We start from the raw sequence: 19637 nt of genomic DNA on the forward strand, positions 1-19637 counted from the left end.
TGCCTGCCCGGAACTCTGTGGGTGGTAAGCACAATGGAGCTTCCAGTTTATATTTAACGCTTTAGAGCAGCGGTTCTCAACCTGTGGGTCACGATTTCCGATGGTCTTAGGTCTGAGACACCGCTCCTCTATCCATCTGCAGGTGGGTCCGCCCACCTGCAGATACCCTCACGTACAGATACACTCACATACGAGTACCCATCATGATGATACCATCGCGCCAACCCCATCACATACACCCTATACAAATACAGGTGTATGTGATGGGGTTGGTGCTGTAATGTACTTATGCAGACCAGTCACACATGTGTAAAGAACAGCTACTGTGTAGAAAGTAGCTACTCTGTTAAAAGCAGCTTTTGTGTTGAAAGCAGCAGTATTGGAGGTAAAACAACACTTTATGAATTATAATTACTGGGTAAATGTAAAATCATGTACTGTAAAATCATCGACTACTACTACAAAAAAAATATCTGTACCATGGGAACTTAATCAGGATGCTGATTGGTCTTTTTATGTGTAGCTGTGGTTGATGTGAATACTGTCCTCTTGTGATAGAAACAGGTATGTAAAAAAAAACAACACGGAGAATGGTAAATCATAGGAAACTTTAATGAATTGTATTGACTAAACTATACCATGTATCAACTTTTGCATTATTATAGCTATTGTTATATATCATTTTCATTAGCAAACTATCCCATGACAATGGATCGTGTAGAGAAGAATGTTAAGAAAATATAGTGAGGATTTTTTACAGTATGGTTTTACCTCAATAATTACAGCAGGAATTGAGAAACCACAATGTGTTATTTGTTGTGAAGTTCTATCAGCCGAATCTATGAAGCTGAACAAACTAAAACGCCATTTTGATAGCAAGCATCCGAGCTTTGCTAGCAAGGATACCAACTATTTTAGAAGCAAAGCTGATGGACTCAAGAAAGCCAGACTTGACACTGGTGGCAAGTACCACAAACAAAACGTAGCAGCCATTGAAGCTTCATATTTGGTGGCACTCAGAATTGCTAGAGCTATGAAACCTCACACCATAGCTGAGGATTTATTGTTGCCAGCGGCCAAAGACATTGAGTTATGATTGGAGACGAATTTGTTACGAAATTGAGTGCAGTTGTATTATCTAACAACACTGTCCGCAGAATAATAGATGACATGTCTGCTAATGTTCTTGATCAGGTAATCCAGGAAATTAAATCTGCTCCACTTCCAATATTTAGCATCCAGCTTGATGAATCTCTAGACGTTGCAAACTGTTCACAATTACTGGTTTACGTGAGGTATATTAATGATGGCGTCTTTAAAGATGAGTTTCTTTTTTGCAAACCTCTTGAAACGACAACTACTGCACATGATGTATTTGACACAGTTGGTTCATTTCTGAAAGAGCATACGATCTCTTGGGAAAAGGTTTATGGTGTTTGCACAGATGGTGCTCCAGCTATGCTAGGATGTCGATCTGGATTTCATTATTTGGTACTGAATGAGTCACCAAAAGTCGTCGGAACTCACTGTATGATTCATCAGCAAATATTAGCAACAAAGACGCTGCCACAAGAGTTACACGAAGTAAACTCTGTCAATTTTGTAAAGGTGAACACTTTAAACAGTCTACTGTTTTTGCAACTGTGCAGCAAGTTGGATGTGCCGAACAATGCTCTGCTGTTTCACACTGAAGTGAGATGGTTGTTGACAGGAAATGTTTTAAAATGTGTTTTTGAGCTTCGTGATGAACTCAAAATGTTTTTTAATCAGAAAGCAAGACTGCAGTTCGAAGCACTTTGAGTGATAAAAATGAACTGCAGAAAATAGCTTACTTGGTTGACATCTTTGCCATCTTGAATGAGTTAAATTTATCACTGCAAGGACCAAATGCAACATGCCTCGATTTGTCTGAAAAGATTCGATCATTCCAACTGAAACTTCAGATTTGGCAAAAAAAAAAAAAAAAAGGATGAAAATAAAATGTACATGTTGCCTACCTTATCTGCTTTCTTTGAGGAACATGACATTGAACCAGACAAAAGGATTATGATGATAATTTCTGTGAAAGAACACTTGCACACGCTTGCATTGTACTTTCTAAATCTACTTGACACCCTATTTGCACTTGCCAGAAGCTCATTCATAGTCAAAGTTGAAGATGTTCCTGAGACAGCACAAGAGGAGTTCATTGAACTTAACAATGATGCAGCGAGAACTGATTTCTCTACAATGCCAGTTACAGAATTCTGGATCAAGTGTTTGCGGTCATATCCTGTTCTGTCTGAGACTGTGTTGCACCTTCTTCCATTTCCAACAACATATTTTTGTGAAACAGGGTTTTCCAGCTTGTTGGTTATCAAGTCTAAATACAGAAGTAGACTTGTTGTGGAAGATGATCTTCGTTATGCTCTTGCAAAGACTGCCGGAAGAATTTCTGATCTGGTGAGAAAGAAGCAATCTCAACCTTTGCTTTTTATGCATACTGTTGCAAAATGTAGCAGTGTAGTTTACTTTTGTTATATTAAGGCTGTTACTCATGCTACACCATACTTCAAGACAAAATTTTATTTATTTGTAATTAGAAATAAATATTTCACAATATATAATTACATATTGTTTTTGTGATTAATCACTATGTTTTAATTCTGTTCACTTCGTAACAATGAAAATACATCCTGCATATCAGATATTTACATTACGATTCATAACAGTACCAAAATTACAGTTATGAAGTAGCGACGAAAATAATTTTATGGTTGGGGGTCACCACAACATGAACTGTATTAAAGGGTCATGGCATTAGGAAGGTTGAGAACCACTGCTTTAGAGTTATCCTGTGAATATCTTTGCTATAAAGGCGGGACCATTGTCTGATCCAAGGGTCAGGAGTAGCCTAAATCTTTGAACCCTTTACTACATCCCTGGCTGTTATTGCACCACCAGGGACAAGCTCTCCTCCTCTTACTTAGTGTCCTATTTTCTTCCCTTCTTGAGTATTCCTCCAATGACCTGCCTTCCTGTAATATGTATGTCCCTTTTATCCTTTTACATCTTTTCACTTCCTTCCTCTACACAATCATTCTTCAACTTGCATAGACCCTCCTGTGACTTTCCTAGTCCCTCCCCTGACATGAACCTGAGAGCTTGTTCAATCCACCTGCTGTCTGCACATCCCCCAGCTTTCCTCTTCCTCCCTACTCAGACCTACACATACCTGCTTCCCTCTGTCTTCTCTTTCTCTGTGACTTTACTGGACATTGCCTGCCTCTCAGGAGTTCAGTAAGCTTGGTGTAACTTAAGTGGGTAGTCTGGTGCAGCTGGTTGACCAAAGTCAGACTAGAGCCTCTGGGACCAACAACCTCCCATTAGGCAGCGTCTATTACCCACTGATTTCCTTTATGGCTTGTTTCTGCTTGGCTAAGTCATTTTCTGACCTGGTGTATCTGGAGAGGCCCCAATGATTTTAGGTCTGCCTGTCAAGCTTCCTGGTCTGCAGCAGAATTCCCTGTGCCTCTACAGAGTTCCCTTTTTGATGTCCTTCCCAGCCACAGTTAATAACCCTCAATCCCAGTAGATGGTGCTATGCACGTGTACTGTGGCAAATGCTTATCTGCTGTCAGTGTAGATGGTTACCAACTTTGCCTTGCCCCATCAGAGAGCCTGGATTAGAGCGACTAGTTCTGTTCTTTGGGCCAAAGCTTCCCTATTCAAATACTGTGACCAGATGACATGATCCAGAGTTACTACTGCTGCCCCAGCATACCTGATTTTTTTCCTGGACATAGCTGCTCCCATCCGTGAACAATACCTCATCTGATGATGGCAGTGGGACATCCTTGAGGTCTGGGTGGGCTTTCTGCACTGTGTCTATTACCTCCAGGTAGTCCTATAGAGGCTCTTCCGGGTCATCATCAGGGAGCAGACTAGCAGGATTGATGGCCAACATCTTGTGGAACTTGAGGCGGGGCTGATCCAGGAGGAGTGCCTGGAGCTGGGTGACTTGAGTGTTTGACATCCAGCATTCCGGAGCACTTCAGAGGAGGGCTTCAACCGCATGTGGTACAGTTAAAGCTAACTCTTGCCCTAGAGTTAACTTGTTTGCCTCCTTTACTAGGAGTATAGTAACAGCTACTGCTCTTAGGCAGCTCAGCCATCCAGTTGCTACTGGGTCTAGTCTTTTGGGTAAGTAAGTTACCAGCCTTTTCCAGGGTCCCAAGTTTTGGGTGAGAACACTCTTTGCTATGCCTCTGGCCTCACTTACATACAAATGGAAGGGTTTTGTGATGTCCGATAGGGCAAGAGCAGGTGCTGAAATTAAGGCCCTTTTTAAATTCTCGAAGGCTTTCTGTTCTGTCTCAGTCCAAGTCAAAGGTACTGCTTCTTCTCCAATAAATTATATTGTAGCCTGTAACTTTGGGAGATCACGTCCCAACAGAGTATACGGACATTCAGGCATAACTAAGAAAGAGTGTGTAACAGTGTCCTTTCCAAGATTTACAATTCTGTTAGTTGTCCAAGGATAGAGGGCAGTCTGACCTGTCGCTCCTTAAACTGGGGTCTTCTTAGTTGTTAGTGGATCTAGAGGCTCAGTTAGGACTGAATGTGTAGCCCCCGTATCTATTAAGAAATCAATTGGCTTGCCCCCTACCTGTGCAATGATCCTGGGCTCCCAGGGGCTGAGTTGAAAGGAGCCCTGGCCCTGTCATTCTTCTAAGTTAAGGATAGCTGAGATATGTCAATTTGCCTTGTCTTTCATACCTCACCAATTTGGGCACTCTCACTTCCAATGTCCTTCTTTTTTGCAGTAGGCACATTGGTTCTTTCCTAGCCGGGCCCTATGCCTGCTGTCCTGACCCTTTCTCATGTTTCCCTTCCTAGGGTGATCCTTTTTCATGGGCCCTGTTTTCCATAAGGCAGCTATTAACTACCTTTGCTATTCTATTATTTTGTTTTTCCCCAGGGGTGTCCCTATTATTGTATACCTTTTGAGCTCTCTCAACCAATTGGGAGCGATTCATTCCTTCGAAACCTTCTAGCTTTTGGAGCTTTTTTTCTAATATCTTGGGCTGACTGAGTAACAAAGGCCACGTTTATAGCCTGCTGGTTTTCTGAAGTGTCCGGGTCTGTTGGGGTACACTTCACAAAGTCGCTCCAGAAAAGCAGCAGGAGATTCCTGCAGTCCCTGAATCACTTCTGCCACCTTGGAGAAATTAGTAGGCTTTCCAGCAGCCACCTTTAATCCCATATGATAGCTGGTGAAAAGTGTCCAGTGGATTTTCCCCTGCAGTGGTATTAGGGTCCCATCTGGGCCTGAGGGTAGGAAACACGCCATCAATTCCATCCCTATTTTCCTCTAAGGATCTTTCACCAAGGCCCAAAACTGCCTTTCTGGCCTCTAGTTTAATGCTATCCCTCTCTTCTGAGGTAAAGAGGGTGTGAAAAATTGTGTCTAGGAGGCCGATGAGGGCCTGTGGTTTTTCCGAGAAGGGGGGGTTCCGTGCTCTACAGTTATAAAGATCACTCATGGAGAATGGGAGATAGACCATGAATGGCTGCCTGGTCACTGGGCGCCTCTTGCTGCCTCCCCAGAGTGGGTGGGAGGCTGGAGGTTTGGAGGCTACAGCAGGCTCCTGGAGGCTATATTGCTGGTGGCTGCAGTGGGGCTGCTCCCCCTGCTTGGTGCAGCTGCCGCCCAGCTTGTGCATGGGGCCTGGGCACGTGGGGGAGATTCATCTCCTCTGCGGGGGGGGGGGGGGGGGACACGGACAGAAGGACGGGGGTCCCATCCCCATAGATTAACAGGCAAATGATCTAAAATGTAGGATTTAAAAAAAAACCAGTGTTGCCCTCAGAATCTTTCCATTTGATAACTGTGCACTTTGTTGGGGCCTAGAAACCTGTCCTACTCCTTGTAAACTGGCCCTAGAAACATCTGCTCCTGTATCAAAATACCTTTACATTTCTTTCTGTTCAAATTGAGCTCTATTCCCAGGCGACCTTGGGTGATTAACTGCACCCATTAGGCTCCAGCGGTGGAGCTGAATCCTCCCTCTCCCCGTGGTTCCTTTGATAGCACTTCCCCCACCTTATTAGCCTCTGTACAGGATCAAGGCAATCTCTAATTAGGGACCAAAGAGTAAATATTTGCACCAGAACCTTGTTTGGGCCTTTCACTGTATCTCTGCCTCATCGACATTTCCCTACCTTTTCCCAGGATTCTCAAACTGGGCCCACTATCAGTATTTGTGCCCTGGTCTGGAGTGCACAGGTTTTTAACCATGGGGGTGGATGTCTCACTAAATCAAGCCATTGATCAATATAGGGGAATGGTCCGGATGTCCTGGCTCCCCTGAGACCTGATTTCAAACTGCCTACACTAACTCAGGGTTAAAGGATCCCATCTCAGGCCAGCCCACCCCGAATATGGGTCAATTTAACTCACAGAAGGTCTTTAACTTTCCTTTAAATATTTTTGCACCCTAATCAGAACCTTTCTCAAATCCTTTTCTAAGACTGTTTACTATGCTACCCAGTGAGGTCTTCTGGGCACTAGGGCTGCTATCCATGATTAGACTGACCATAACAAAGTTGAGGGAGACACAGTAGGGAGGTGGCTAAGGACAAAAACAAGGGAAGACACACAAGACAGAAACTTTCACTTCGTCTTCCTGGCTGCTCCCCTTGCGGAGATTTCAGATACCCCTTGGCATGTGGCAGGTTGGAATAAGTCCCTAACTTAGATCAGGTTCACTGGTGGGACACCAGAGTGCCCCAAGAACCTGATACTGCCTTTTAGCCGTATGAGGTAGCAACAGAACCGCAGGTTAGGACTCACACAGGCTCCGTAACGAGCGTTGTGGAGCATGGTCACTCATTCACAGTTACGTTCACACACAATCACACTCCAGAAGTTCCCAGGAGGTGATCAGACTCCCCTTCCGCCCCAGCGGCGGGCCAAGGAAAATTCTTTATCCTGTGGGAACAAAATGAACCCCACATAACATCTTAGGGGGATTCCCAGGAGATAAGAGGCTATGCCTCATCTGGCCCTCTCACTCTCACTCAGATATACCAGTCACCCAGAACTCACCTCTGGGGGCTTTTTACCAGTTCTCCTTAAATCTTTTGGGGACATCTTGGCATCTCCCGGCCGCCCATCGGAAACCTAAGTAGGATCTTCGGGGCCCTGGAACGTCTCAGGTAGCGCTTCCCCTAAAGACCTCTAGGTGTCCAGCACCTGGACCAGGAGAGGCCACCTGTCCTAGGCATCTAGCCCATGGTGTCACAAAGCACTAGGGATCTCACTGGGGCCTCCAAATGTTATGACGTGTCAGCAAGATAATCAGAGAGCACAGCCGAATTGTGAATGAGAGGGGTGCTTTATTCACCAGCAGGCTGCAGGGGACATAGTTTCCCCAAATTGACAGTTCAGTTGTTCTTGCTCGTCCACTTTTAAAGACAGAAGCCACATTCCCTTTTGGCTTCCCCTCGGAACTGGTACAATAGTGGATGCAAAAGTGGTTATTACAGAAGCCAAAATAAGCATTAGTCACTGGACTTAGGATTTTCATTCCCTGATAAGCAGAAACTGCAAGATACATTTGTAGGTCAACCATAACCTTAGGCAAAGTTCCTTTACTTCTAGGGGTAATCAACCTATTATTGGAAAAATACTGAGGAAGGTCCACTGCCCATAAAGATGGAGTTGCTTAATCGGCTTAGCTAAGGGGCCCAGATAAGAATGGAATCTAGTTGTGTTAGCCTCGGGGCCCAGCTCATCTGCAACTTCAAACCACCTTTCTACCCAACTGAAAGGGGCAGGAAAGAATATTAGAACTGTGGATGAAAAAGGGCCACATGCTAACCTGACAAGTTCAGGGAAGGCCTGTGTGACAGCCTTGCAAACTCAAAGACCTAGAGTAACCACAAAGAATGGTCTGAAATTTAAACTTTTAATTAAAGCAGTATATGGCAGGTAGTCTTGTCCTAGGCCCGCATCTTCCCTGACAAAGGTCAATTTTCATCATAATGGAGCCTATTGTCTTATTGCATCTAAGATAACACACCTTTGGAATGTGGGGTAACTTCCTTTTGTTCAGACCCCACAGGGCACAACCTAGCACCAGGGCAGAAACCCCCTCATTGTTACTATTATCATGTTAATTGTTGACTGTTAACTATCCTGTGCCCACATATATAAAAGAAGAGTGGGTCTATCATTTTACTTTTTATCCAATCCCAGAGGTTTCCCTGCTTTGCTTTCTCCCTCTTCCTTAATCTATTACCAATTAATTTCATGTAATCCACTTACCCCTTCTCTTTTGATGGTAATATATAAATTAAGGTGCAAAAAATAAAATAAAATAAAATGAAATAAAATAAATTAAGGTGCAAAACTGCCATTCTCCAGAGCATTATCTCAATCTGTTGAGGTTTTCCTTCCCAGCATTTGTCAACAGTTTGACTCAGATAAACTGACAAAATTCTTTACAGGTTTGAACATTTCTTACGTTGACGGAATTAATAGAAAATATTAGAAGAGTAAGAAAACTAATCATAGTGGGGCACTAGCCATAGTTAGAAAATGTTAATCATCCTTTACAATATTGGTCATGATTGCTTTGTTCTGATTAAAGAAAAGCCCACTCTGACCTGGCTGGGAGGTGTGCACCTCAGGAGTTTACCTCCGGAATGCTGTCCAGTCTCCTAATCTGAGGACAAGGGGGACTACCTGACATAGGAAGATTAACAACCTGATTATCAAAGCATTGGACCCTGGATCCATGGCTGTGCCTCACAGGTGACCAGCCCCTACAGTCCCCCACCCACATTCCTTCTCTCCTTCTTCCCAAGCATATTTTATAAGCTAACAAAGATATGATAAGAAACCCCCCGGGTGCATCTTCCCTTTACTCCCAAAAGCCCCCAATAAAAGAGCAACTCACTCTTTGTGCTCTGCCCTTGTATTGCCAGTCAGTACATGGGTCCTTTCCCTGGCTATGGAGAAAGAAAAATAAATGTCCTCCCTTTTATCTCTTCTCTCTGTTGTGAATTCTTTCACAAGCCTGCGTCCCAGCCTAAACAAAACCCTAACTGTATTGGAGAGAGAGTAAGTCTGAGAATTAAAATGGAAGGGAATAATGAGGTCAGTTTTGAGGCCAAAGTGGGGGAAAAGGCAAGGGTTTTGCTTGTGCAGCCTCTGCTACAATAAAGAGGACCTTAACACAGATGGACAGTACCCTACAAAATGTAGTCCATAATTCAAGCTGTCAGCTTAACCACACTGTTTCCAGGTAAAGAGAAGGAGCCCTTGTTTCCTGGGTAAAGAGCAGGAGTGTTGTTTGCTGACCCCTGGTCTGCAGCCTGCTGCAGCCCTCCCTGCTCTGTTGGCCTTTGTGTCTAGGTCCAGTCCTTCCCTTCTTTTTGGCATTGTGCTTCCTTCAAGTGGCCCCCTGTAAGGGACCACCCAAGGAGCTGCACAATGGGAACTAAAGTAGCCACCAAAACATAGGTTTCCTAAGACTGCCCATTAAAAGAAAAATACTATTTATGTATGTATTTGTCCTTTGTACAACTATTTTGTGTGGTAAACAAAACCCCGTATACAAACTTCACTGTGTCTGCACATACAACTGTTCCAGCCATCGGGTGTCAGGTTTGAGATAGTTGCTTCCAGTTTATTTTCCCAGGGCACTAATTCTTGATGTGGTTTATATTTACACATTTGAATTTATGGTGAGGAATTTGATATCAAAGCAAACAAATTGCACTGGCTTTATGAAACTATTAACAGCTCTAGAGTTTGTTGCTTGGCATTGCTCTTGGATAACATTTGTAGTGTTCCTTAAAAAAAGCTAGCAGCCAGAAATTCAGTTCTCAATAGCCATTTTACACCTCTGTAAAAGGATTAGCTCCAGCCAATTGTTATACTGTTTAAACCTTAATTTGCATCTTTATAGTGGTATAGCTTCTAGGGATCTCTCTGCTTCTCAGTTGTATTTGTGTACCTGTGTGTGGGAGGTCACTGAAGGTTTTCTCTTATTGGTGGAAGGTGCTAAATTGCTTCAGGCTGAGCAGTAAATTACACAGATTGAATTACAATCTCGGTTTTGACTGACAACAGTACCCTTTGGTTCCTTAGTTATATTTTGTAGAACTTGAGGTTTTTTGTAAATGAATGCATTCTGTTACTTCATCTTAAATTTAGGAAGTAGGGTCTTAAAAGGATTTTAAATCTTGTTCCTTGTAATCAAACAGATTTCCTTGAGCACTAAATGTAAAAAATCAGAACTAGTACTTGATAAAGTGATAATTTAAAAATAAACTTTTCTGTACAGACCATGTGTTGTTAGTTTAAAGATCAAAGCCTTCTTGTGTGTTCCAAGGGAAGTAGGATCAAACCAGGAGGAGGAAGAAGTGGAGTTTCTGGTGTTTTCCCATTGGAATTGGAAACAAAGGAGGGTTGCTTTGTCTCTCTCCCACCTTTCTGTGTGTGGGTTTATCCTAAATAACACACTCATATCTTATGGACCACCTCTGCAAAGATGCCTTTTGGTTGTTGCTCATTTTGAAATACATTTTGTCCCCTAAAACTTTGTTCATTAAAAATATAGTAAACATATTTTATAAAACTTTTTAAAAGTAACATTATATTATGTAACTTACATAAGCAAACACATTACTATTTATGGTCAGTTATTACCGCACCATTTTGAGACTCTTGTCCCCCAGAGAAAATAAAACATGAAAGTCCAGCCTGTAGTGCTGTAATTGAAATATATAAATTCTAAGTCCCCCCAAAAGGTAACACACACAGGAATGTGTACAAATTATATGGTAGAGTTAAAGAAAAATTTATTTTCTGTAGCCCTCAGAGAATTTTTAGAGGGTTATTTAGAATAGTTGCTATTCTAAACTAGCTTTTGGTTTTGTTGAGAAGACTAGGTAGGCATGACATAACCAGAGAACAGTACTGTGTAGGGTGTTGTCTGATTGTCCTAAAGGAATTCAGGGATAGGAAACATCTTTTTAATGAGATAATCAGAGAAGCTCCTAGACAACTGTGAGATGAGCTAGGCTAAGCCTCACATTTGGATTGATCAGATTGATCAAGAACAAAGGTCATCTGGCATTAGTCCTGACTGGACTATCAAGTGTTACTGAGTGCTAGCATATCATGGTAGTGTTGGGGATGGGGGAATGCAAGCCACAAGGGGTATATTGTCTGTAGATAATTTATAAACAACCACTAAAACTCAGTCTGTTTTCGCATACCATCATTCCTAAGGATGGCAGAGAGAAACTAGTCTTTCCTGGAGGGAGGCGGCTCTCACTGCAGCACCCCTTCCCACCTCACCTTGGTATACCAGTATTCATGTCTACTAAGTTCCACTGTTGCACTAGTGTTCTAGAGAAGGCAAGAAACATCAAACCATGGCCTTGCTCAGGAAATGAGACTAAAGACAGTCTAAGCTGGAGACCCAAGCCTGCAGATGGGCATTGTATTTCCAGGACAGTATTTAACCTTCTTTTGAATTAATTGTTATATTTTAATATTTGAGAGATATCATATAAAGGTAAAATTTATGATTATGAATTTCTAGCTTCTCTTGGAAACTAGGAAGATCTAGTTATCATTGACACACACAGTGGGAGCCCAGGGTGAGAGGCATGTACCCCAGCTTTCTGCAACTCCATCCTACCAGCCATGGGCACTTGACTCCTCTCTGGCTGCTGTGCCTTGAATACACTAAACCCTCGATTTTTCTGAACTCAATTTAACGGACTTAGGATTTAATGGACAAAATTTCTGGTCTGTATGTCATATGTGAAAATGAATACCCTGTTACTTTCAAAATGCTTTTAACCAAGACTTGCTTATAATTAAATTAACAGGTTATTTTTGTTATTAATTCACTTATTTTTAATAAATTTTAGTGAGTAGGTCATATGTTGGGAAAAACACTGTAGTAATTTCACCAACATAAATACATATCTACAACTATAGTCTACATATTTAAATCCAAGAGTGACCCCTTGTAAACAATTTTTGTGAATGGTTAGCCCACACACACTAAGCCACGCCCTAGCCATGTGCATTTGTTTACTGGCAGTGACTACTGAGTGCACACATTTACTAGACCTATTCAGTGTAAATTTAAAATTATTGTAATACATGTAGAAACTTTTTGTGAAATTAAACTTTTCATACATACTTAATTTTAATTACACAAACATGTCTACATAAATAAAAACAGGTAAACTAATTTGTCTATTTTTTAACATACTCATTTGGAAAACCTACATATTTATTATATAACAGAATTAATCCATTATATTAAGGTTTTACTGTACCTGTTTCTCTTTCTCTGCCACCTCACCACTGCTCTTACATTTACATCTTCCCTGACATCTAGAGCACCAGGTCAGTTTCCTGGCTGGTATTTATTCATCGGCGCCTCAGACCTCTCTACTCAACAACTCCATCCACACACAGCTCATCCTCTCAAAACCATTGCTTTCAGGAAGACAGCCATGGCTCAGAAATCTACACGCCTTACCCCTGTTTTCTTACCAGAGTTTCATATCGAATTGTATTTCCCATTACTATCTTATCACCATCAACCACATCCCCCACCTGGCCAGACTTGTCTCCTTCTTCCCTTGGCATTTCCATCTTCCTCTGGTATTTCCTGTCACCTTTGCCTGTGCCACTCCTAAGCTTGAATTATCTCCTCTTCTATCTAAATGCTGCCTGCCAAAATATCCTCCTCCTTGTCAAGCTCCTGTGAAGCCAGGGAGCTCTGTCTCTCTACTCTCACAATTCCTTATTGCCTTCTCATTGATTACATGCTCTCCTTTACTGCTCTGAAATTGGCTCACCTTAAGGGCAGGCTGTTACTCTGTGAATTAGGTGGTGACAAGAAAAAGACTTCCAGAAATAATTAGGCCCCAGATTTTGGTTAAGAAAAAAGGTATTCACAGGTACCATAAGTCACATAGGCCAGAAGTCTGGAAGGTTCAGGACAGCAGAGCTCAGAGTGAAGGAATAACCCAACACAGGGCCAGGCCTACAGGTACTGAGAACCCCAGCTTAGAGTTTAAATAAGAACTTAGGACTTGGCAAGGAGTTGGAGCACTCACATGGTAGCTCAAAGTCCAGAACAGGGCCTGAATCCATGGGGCCCACTTGTATTTCCCGCCCAGGATAAAAGTTTGGTTCAGAATGAGGGTGGCCTTCAATAGATGGACAGAGCATGTCTCTTTCATCCTTGTGATACCAGTTACATGACCATATTGTTTTATAAGTTGTTTCATTTTCTTTTGGGGATATTGAATATTTCCAACTATGTGTGTGATCAACTCCTTAAAAACATAAAATACTGCCCTGGCTGGTTTGGCTCAGCGGTTAGAGCGTCTGCCTGCGGTCCGGAGAGACCCGGGTTCGGTTCCCGCTAAGGGCATGTACCTCGGTTGCAGTTTGTCCCAGGCCCTGGTTGGTCGTGCGGGTGGCAGCCACTCGATGTGGCCCTTTCACATCGATGTTTCCCTCTCTCTCTCTTCCTCTCTCTCCCTCCCACTCTGTCTGTACAAAAAATGGAAAAATGTCCTCAGATGAGGATTAAAAAAAACAAACAAACATAAAATACTCTTTTTGTCTTTAATATCTTCTCCTATTGCTTTTTAGAACCATTTTCTCCCCAAATAGACTTTTTAAAAAGAAAATTATTACCAATCTGTTTGGAGGCTACTATAATACCGTGACGAACTTAAGCTAAAAACAGTGGCTGAATTGTTAGACTCTACAAGTCCCTCAGGAGACTGGAAATAGATAATGAAGGCTAAGTCCCTCTTTCCATGCCTTCCTGTTCTTACTGAGAATAAAGAAAATTTTATTTCAGTGGGATCTAAATGAAAAAATAATAGTCATTTTTTCTGCATTCAGAAATAGAAGACGTAACCTTATACTTCAGCCAGCAGTTTTCAATTTCTTAGCAGTGACATTTTAAGTAAATTTTATGAGTTGTGGAGATCTAACTTTGTTATGATTGACATTATAAAATTAGACTTTTCTGCTGTTAAGATTATCTAGAATTCCTATCAGTCAGGTGGAATGTGGAGTAAGATTGCACAGCAGTGGATTTGAAGTCTTCAAAGGGTTAAAATTTACTTCCTGACAGATTTAAAACTGCCACATACACACAAACAAGTTTTTCAAACTGCCCTGTTATACATCTTTGTTGAGAGACAGTCTAGTTGCTGCATTTTTATGTCTAGATTATATTACAGATATACTTCAATAAACCATGAAGAATCACCATAGATTCTAGAAGCTGACTGTCTGTGCTTAAATAAACATCTCATGCAGCACCTGTTTTATTTTATAGGCTCTATAATCACAGTGGCATTCTGAAAGAAGACCTTGAAGGCTATGGAGCAGCTGCCCTTCACCAGCTTCTCAGACTCTCACCTGGAGGTGGCAGCAATGAAAAGCAAGACAGGTATTACTCTCCTGAAACTACTGCTGTGGTAGGCTGGCCATTAAGGTTCCCAGAGGCTTCCAGGAAAAGGGTGTGGAATTGTAAAACACTGGTTCACACAATTAGCATGGAGGTAGACACTTGTAGTCCTCAGTTAAACTGTTTTATGAACTTCACCATCTGCTTCTTTGTAAATGTATTTGTTTCTAATTGTTAACATTCAGTCCCTGCTTATCGTAATGTTTTAAGGGCTTACTTGGCAGGGGAGAGCATGGATAGCCTTTGTTGGGTATGTTGTATTAGCATACCTTGAAGAACAACCCAACATATAACCCAGTATAGCCACCGCTTAGTTAGATGTCCTTGGCAGGTCCAGACCCCAGATGGGTTCCTGAATTTTCAAGGTCATGCTAGTGATACAGGCTCCCAATCTAGTAGAAGATACAGGTCTACAATCTACAAGTATGGTACCTACACCAGCAGCATCAATAACACTTGGGAACAGAAACACACCTTCTCAGGCCCAACCTAGGGTCCACTGAATTAGGAATCTGGGGGTGGGACCCAGCCATCTGAGTTTTAATGAGCTCTCAAGGGAACTCTAATACCACTCTGAGTATGTACCTTAAATGGCCATAAGGCTGCAACAAAAGAGAAGTTTAATTGTCTACAGGGTAGTGGCACATGTGAATCATGATTCTTGTATATCCTTCCTAAGACAATCAGAAATCTGTTTCATACCCCCAATCCATCTTTTAGGCTGTGTGGGTTTCCTTTTCTGTCCTCAGAAACTTTGTGGCATCTGGGGTACTTATTGAGTTCATATAAATGTGTAATATGTATAATGGTTTGTTCACTGCTGGCACCTGGTAGGTGCCTAATTCATGTTTCACGAATGTTACCAGTGTCCTAACCCTGATTTTTATTTTGGGGACCGAATATATTTCCCTTATTAGAGTACATTCTTACCATTTACTAGTAAAGAACAAATTGTTGCTCAAGCATGGTCAGCAGATGAGTGTATGTGAAAGCCCATCTGAAAGGACCTTTTATGGCTGAGAGAGTGACAGGGGCTTTGGTTTTAGTTATCTTAGCATCCAATGCCATTTTCTCTACCTTTAATGTGCCACATAGAGTGTTTCATGTTAATGATATAAATAGGAAGGATAACATGATTTTCTTTAGAGTGGAATTCAGCATAAGTCTTTTTCTGTTGGATCTCATCAAGGAGTAAGAAGAAGTCAGATAATGGTCTCTGAAAGGACCTTGTTATGAAAAAACTTGGCCAATTATTTGGTTCTGTTTCACAGACTACAAGATGAGGTTAGCAAGTCCTGAATGTGTTTATAGTACCTTCTGCATCTGTACTTACAGTCTCCAAACTATGAAAAATACTGGACCTTCCTGGTCAGTACTTTTCAATCTAAAGCAGTAAAGGGCCATGCAAGAAAATTATCTTTTATGTTTTTTATCATGTGAAATAAAAATTCTCCTTTATAAGGTGGTGAAAGAAGCTGGCTGGGAAGGAGTCTCTGCACTCTGTTTTTGTGTTGTAAAACTCTTTAACCAGGCCCCTGTTTCTTTCTCACTGCTTTTTATCTGTTGCTATACTATTTCACATAAACCACAGTTATGATATATGGCATCGAAAGCATATATGCATTTATAATTCTCTGTGCAAACTGACTTGTTAGACTAAATGATTCATTATGTGACTCTCTTAATCTAGGCTGCCAAACTGTGATTGTGGGTGATAAGATATGATATATACATCGACTAGACTAACGTTTGTTATAGTTTCTCAACATATATAATAGAGCATTGATTTCCATTATGAAAGGATGCATTTTATATTACTATTGATCTACAGTTATGTATATATCAGCCTGCGGTAAGAAATAATCCTTGTTTATGACCAACACAAATTTTAAAATTAATATCTGTAGTTTTCAAAATGGTTTCTATACCACAATTATTTTTAAAGCCAGATAAAGAAACCAGGAATGGTTACTATTGTCATTGTTTTGTTCTGTTAAAACTAAAATTGTCCTGTGTGTGATTGGGGGTGCTGATTAATGCTCACTGATTATCACTGATTTATTCTCTAGCCTTGGAAAAAGTACCAAGTGTTTATATGGCCTCTGAGAGATGAGCAATTAAGTCTTTAAATACAGATTCTTTCTAACAGGTTTTAATCATGGCATCAGGCTCACCCTTGTTCTTCATCTAGGCACATCCTGCACCCCTCAAGCCCCAGGAGTTACTGTTGGGCTCTCCCCTAAGTGAAATATTCCTATCTCTTTTGCAGTCTCCCCTGGACCAAAGCATTTCACTGGTCAATTTTATAAATGATACCAGAAACACAGATTTGGAAAGAATGGTCTACTTTTGTTCCTTAATTGTTAATGACTCTCATGTTAGAGAATTCTAAGCTAAGCAGAGTGGGAAGGCTCTGACAGGTCATAAATTTATAAAAGCCTGTTGAAAAGAGCCGTGATTGATGTGGCAGCAGCCCTACTTGTGCCCCTGACCAAACCATGGCAGTGGATAGCTGTCTCTTTACTTTAATCTCCTCTGTAAAATGGAACATCTGCCCCATAGCCTATGCTAAAAGACGGTGTGAAGACTTCTGAATTCCTACTTACAAAATAAAGCAACTTAAAAGAAAAAAGAAAAAAAATTCCTATCATTGATACCGGACACTAAACAGGTCCGAGACTGCCTGGCACTACTTCAGCCAAATTAAGCAGAGATGGGGTTGAATCATATATGAGCATTCATTCCAATAATGCCTGCAGTATGGGAGAGCAGTAGGTCATCCTGGAAATTCTGCTTGCCTTTTTCTGCCAACTGACTGATTATATATGAGTGAGGAAGAAGATAACTATGTGCAGTTGTGAGCTGTAAGTATAACAGGGAAAGGGGAGGGGAGGATCTGCAGTATGGCCTTCAGGAGCTTAAAGTCTGATAACAGAGTGGCTAAACTTCTATGATATTACAAACAGCTCAGCCCATTCCTGGGACCAGAGAATGGTCAGCATTCCTAGGCAAACTCTCGGAAGCGGTCAGAGTTCAGGCACAGCAACCAAATCAAAGTGTGTCCTGTCCTTGATCTGCTTTTAAAATGTATTTTCTTTCCTGAGTAATGGACCCATCTGGGCTCTGAGGCATCTTATCTTTTTAAAACCCTGTTGGGGTGTGGGAACCTGGCCTGTAGTTGATAGAGGCTGTGATTCAGGACATGACCCCGGAACTGGCTGTGCAGGTGCAGACCACGTTACCATTATATACGCATAATACTGCAAAAGCTTAGGACGCACGCACCACGCACTCTCTTGTGCACTGTCCCTGTCTTGTGCACTGCCCTGGGCCAAGTATCCTGTACTCGAGTCTATAAAAGCCACTAGCTGTATTGAATAAAGCTGCTGTGGTTTGTTGATCCCCCCTCTCACCCCCCGGCTCTGCATGCTTTCTTTTCCTTGGGTATCTCACCACAGAAACCTCCCTTGAAACTCCCAGTCTGTGACAAGCCCTGTTTCTCTTATTGCAGCACATCCTCTAGTTTCCAAGGGTTTTTAAGAAAACCTCATATTTATAGTTAGTAAGGTGAATAATCATCAAACAACTGTAGTTCTGTTCTTATTACGTGCCCTTCCCCCATCATCATCATTGTTGATTTTTCTTATATCAAGATTTAAGTGTTCAAAGATGTTGATATAAAAAGTTTACTCTTATTAGGTGGAGGACTGTCAAAGATCGAGGTTGCAGAGGAGGTTTTGCAGTGAGATACCCAGGGTAAAGAAAGCTCGCGACATCAGGAGGGAACAGACAGCAGCACTAGCTGCCACAACAGCAGCTTTCTTACTTCTAACAGCTTTTATAGACTTGTGCAACAGGATGATCTACACGGGGTAGTGCATGGCGCATGCGTCCTAGGCTTTTGCTGTGTCATGCTTATGTAAGAAAACAGGGTCTGCACCTACGCAGCCAGTCCTGGGTCATGTCCAAACCACAGCCTCTGTCAATAATAGGCCCAGGCCCAAACAAGGACCAAGTCATTTTATGATTCATGTAATCTGGGGTAACTGATAAAAAATTTTGTTTGTTGCCTTCTGGAAAACACTTTAATATTTAAATAATTACTTAATAAGTAGTTTTATCTTATTTCAAAACCCTAATGAGAGTACCTTTTTTCCCCCAGGTGCAACTAATTGTCCCTGTTAGTGGCTACTTTCAGATACAATTGCCCCATTGTTCTGTCAAATTCACGGTGAAAAATTGAGTCAGCTTTTTATTGTTTGGAGTAGAGTATGTAAAAACCTCTTTATTTTATTCTGCTTATGTTCAAAATAAAATTTATTATATTTATTATTTTGTAGACATTTAAAACTTTGGTCAAATTACCAATCTTTTGTAAATCAGTTGCAGTTAGGAAATTCTGGTATACTCATTTAAATTGCATTTTTCTGATTGGAAGCCATTCCAAGCATATGGAATTAATTGTAGACTATTTAAAGGCCAGTCTTTTATTTGATTTTTAATTAGAGGGTATATAACTTAGCTGACATCAAACTTTGTTTTTTCTGTGAGTCATTATAAATTTTCCTGTGAAAGTAGACAAAAGAGAAAAAATCTCCTTTAAATCCTTTGTACCACTTTATTTATTTATCTTTTTGGTACGTGCCCCTAGTGGGAACCGAACCCGGGAGTCTCTGGTCTGCAGGCCAATGCTCCAACTGCTGAGCCAAACCCGGCAGGGCCACTTTATACATTTTCCGATTTGGTGTGTTTATGTAGAACCATGGGCAAGACTCCACGTAAGGACAGCCATGGCTCTTGCACTCCTTGCCCAATCTGTCCTGAAATAAATCTGTAAGAAAGCCTGGTTTTATGCTTTAAGTGTTGGCTTAGCTGCTCAGACGTCACAAATTCTAGATGCTGTACCTCCTTCAATAGCTTATTTGCTGTTAGACCCCTTGCAAGTCAATTAATGGGTTTTGTCTTTTTGTGAAGTCTGTATAGTAATTTTAGGAAATCTTAGCTAGTTTTTTCACACCAGGACCCAAATCACAGTTAGTTGTCAGGGTTATTAGTAACCAGAGTCTTGCCTTGGCTTTCTTGCCTCAGTAGAAATTATGTAATTATGTACATAGTCAC

The 19637-nt window shown here is 41.4% G+C and overlaps 1 protein-coding gene across 3 annotated transcripts in view; it reads left to right on the forward strand.

Moving 5' to 3' along the window:
- Positions 1-19637, forward strand: part of KIZ (kizuna centrosomal protein) — a 226783-nt gene that overhangs the window by 97486 nt on the left and 109660 nt on the right. For all 3 annotated transcript variants that reach the window (XM_036244184.1, XM_036244185.1, XM_036244186.1), the window contains one exon: positions 14388-14501. In XM_036244184.1, coding sequence (XP_036100077.1) covers positions 14388-14501 — 114 coding nt within the window. The remainder of the gene's footprint in view (positions 1-14387; positions 14502-19637) is intronic.

Source organism: Molossus molossus, unplaced genomic scaffold, assembly GCF_014108415.1.
Source record: "Molossus molossus isolate mMolMol1 unplaced genomic scaffold, mMolMol1.p scaffold_m16_p_6, whole genome shotgun sequence".
In the NCBI taxonomy this organism is placed as follows: Eukaryota; Metazoa; Chordata; class Mammalia; order Chiroptera; family Molossidae; genus Molossus; species Molossus molossus.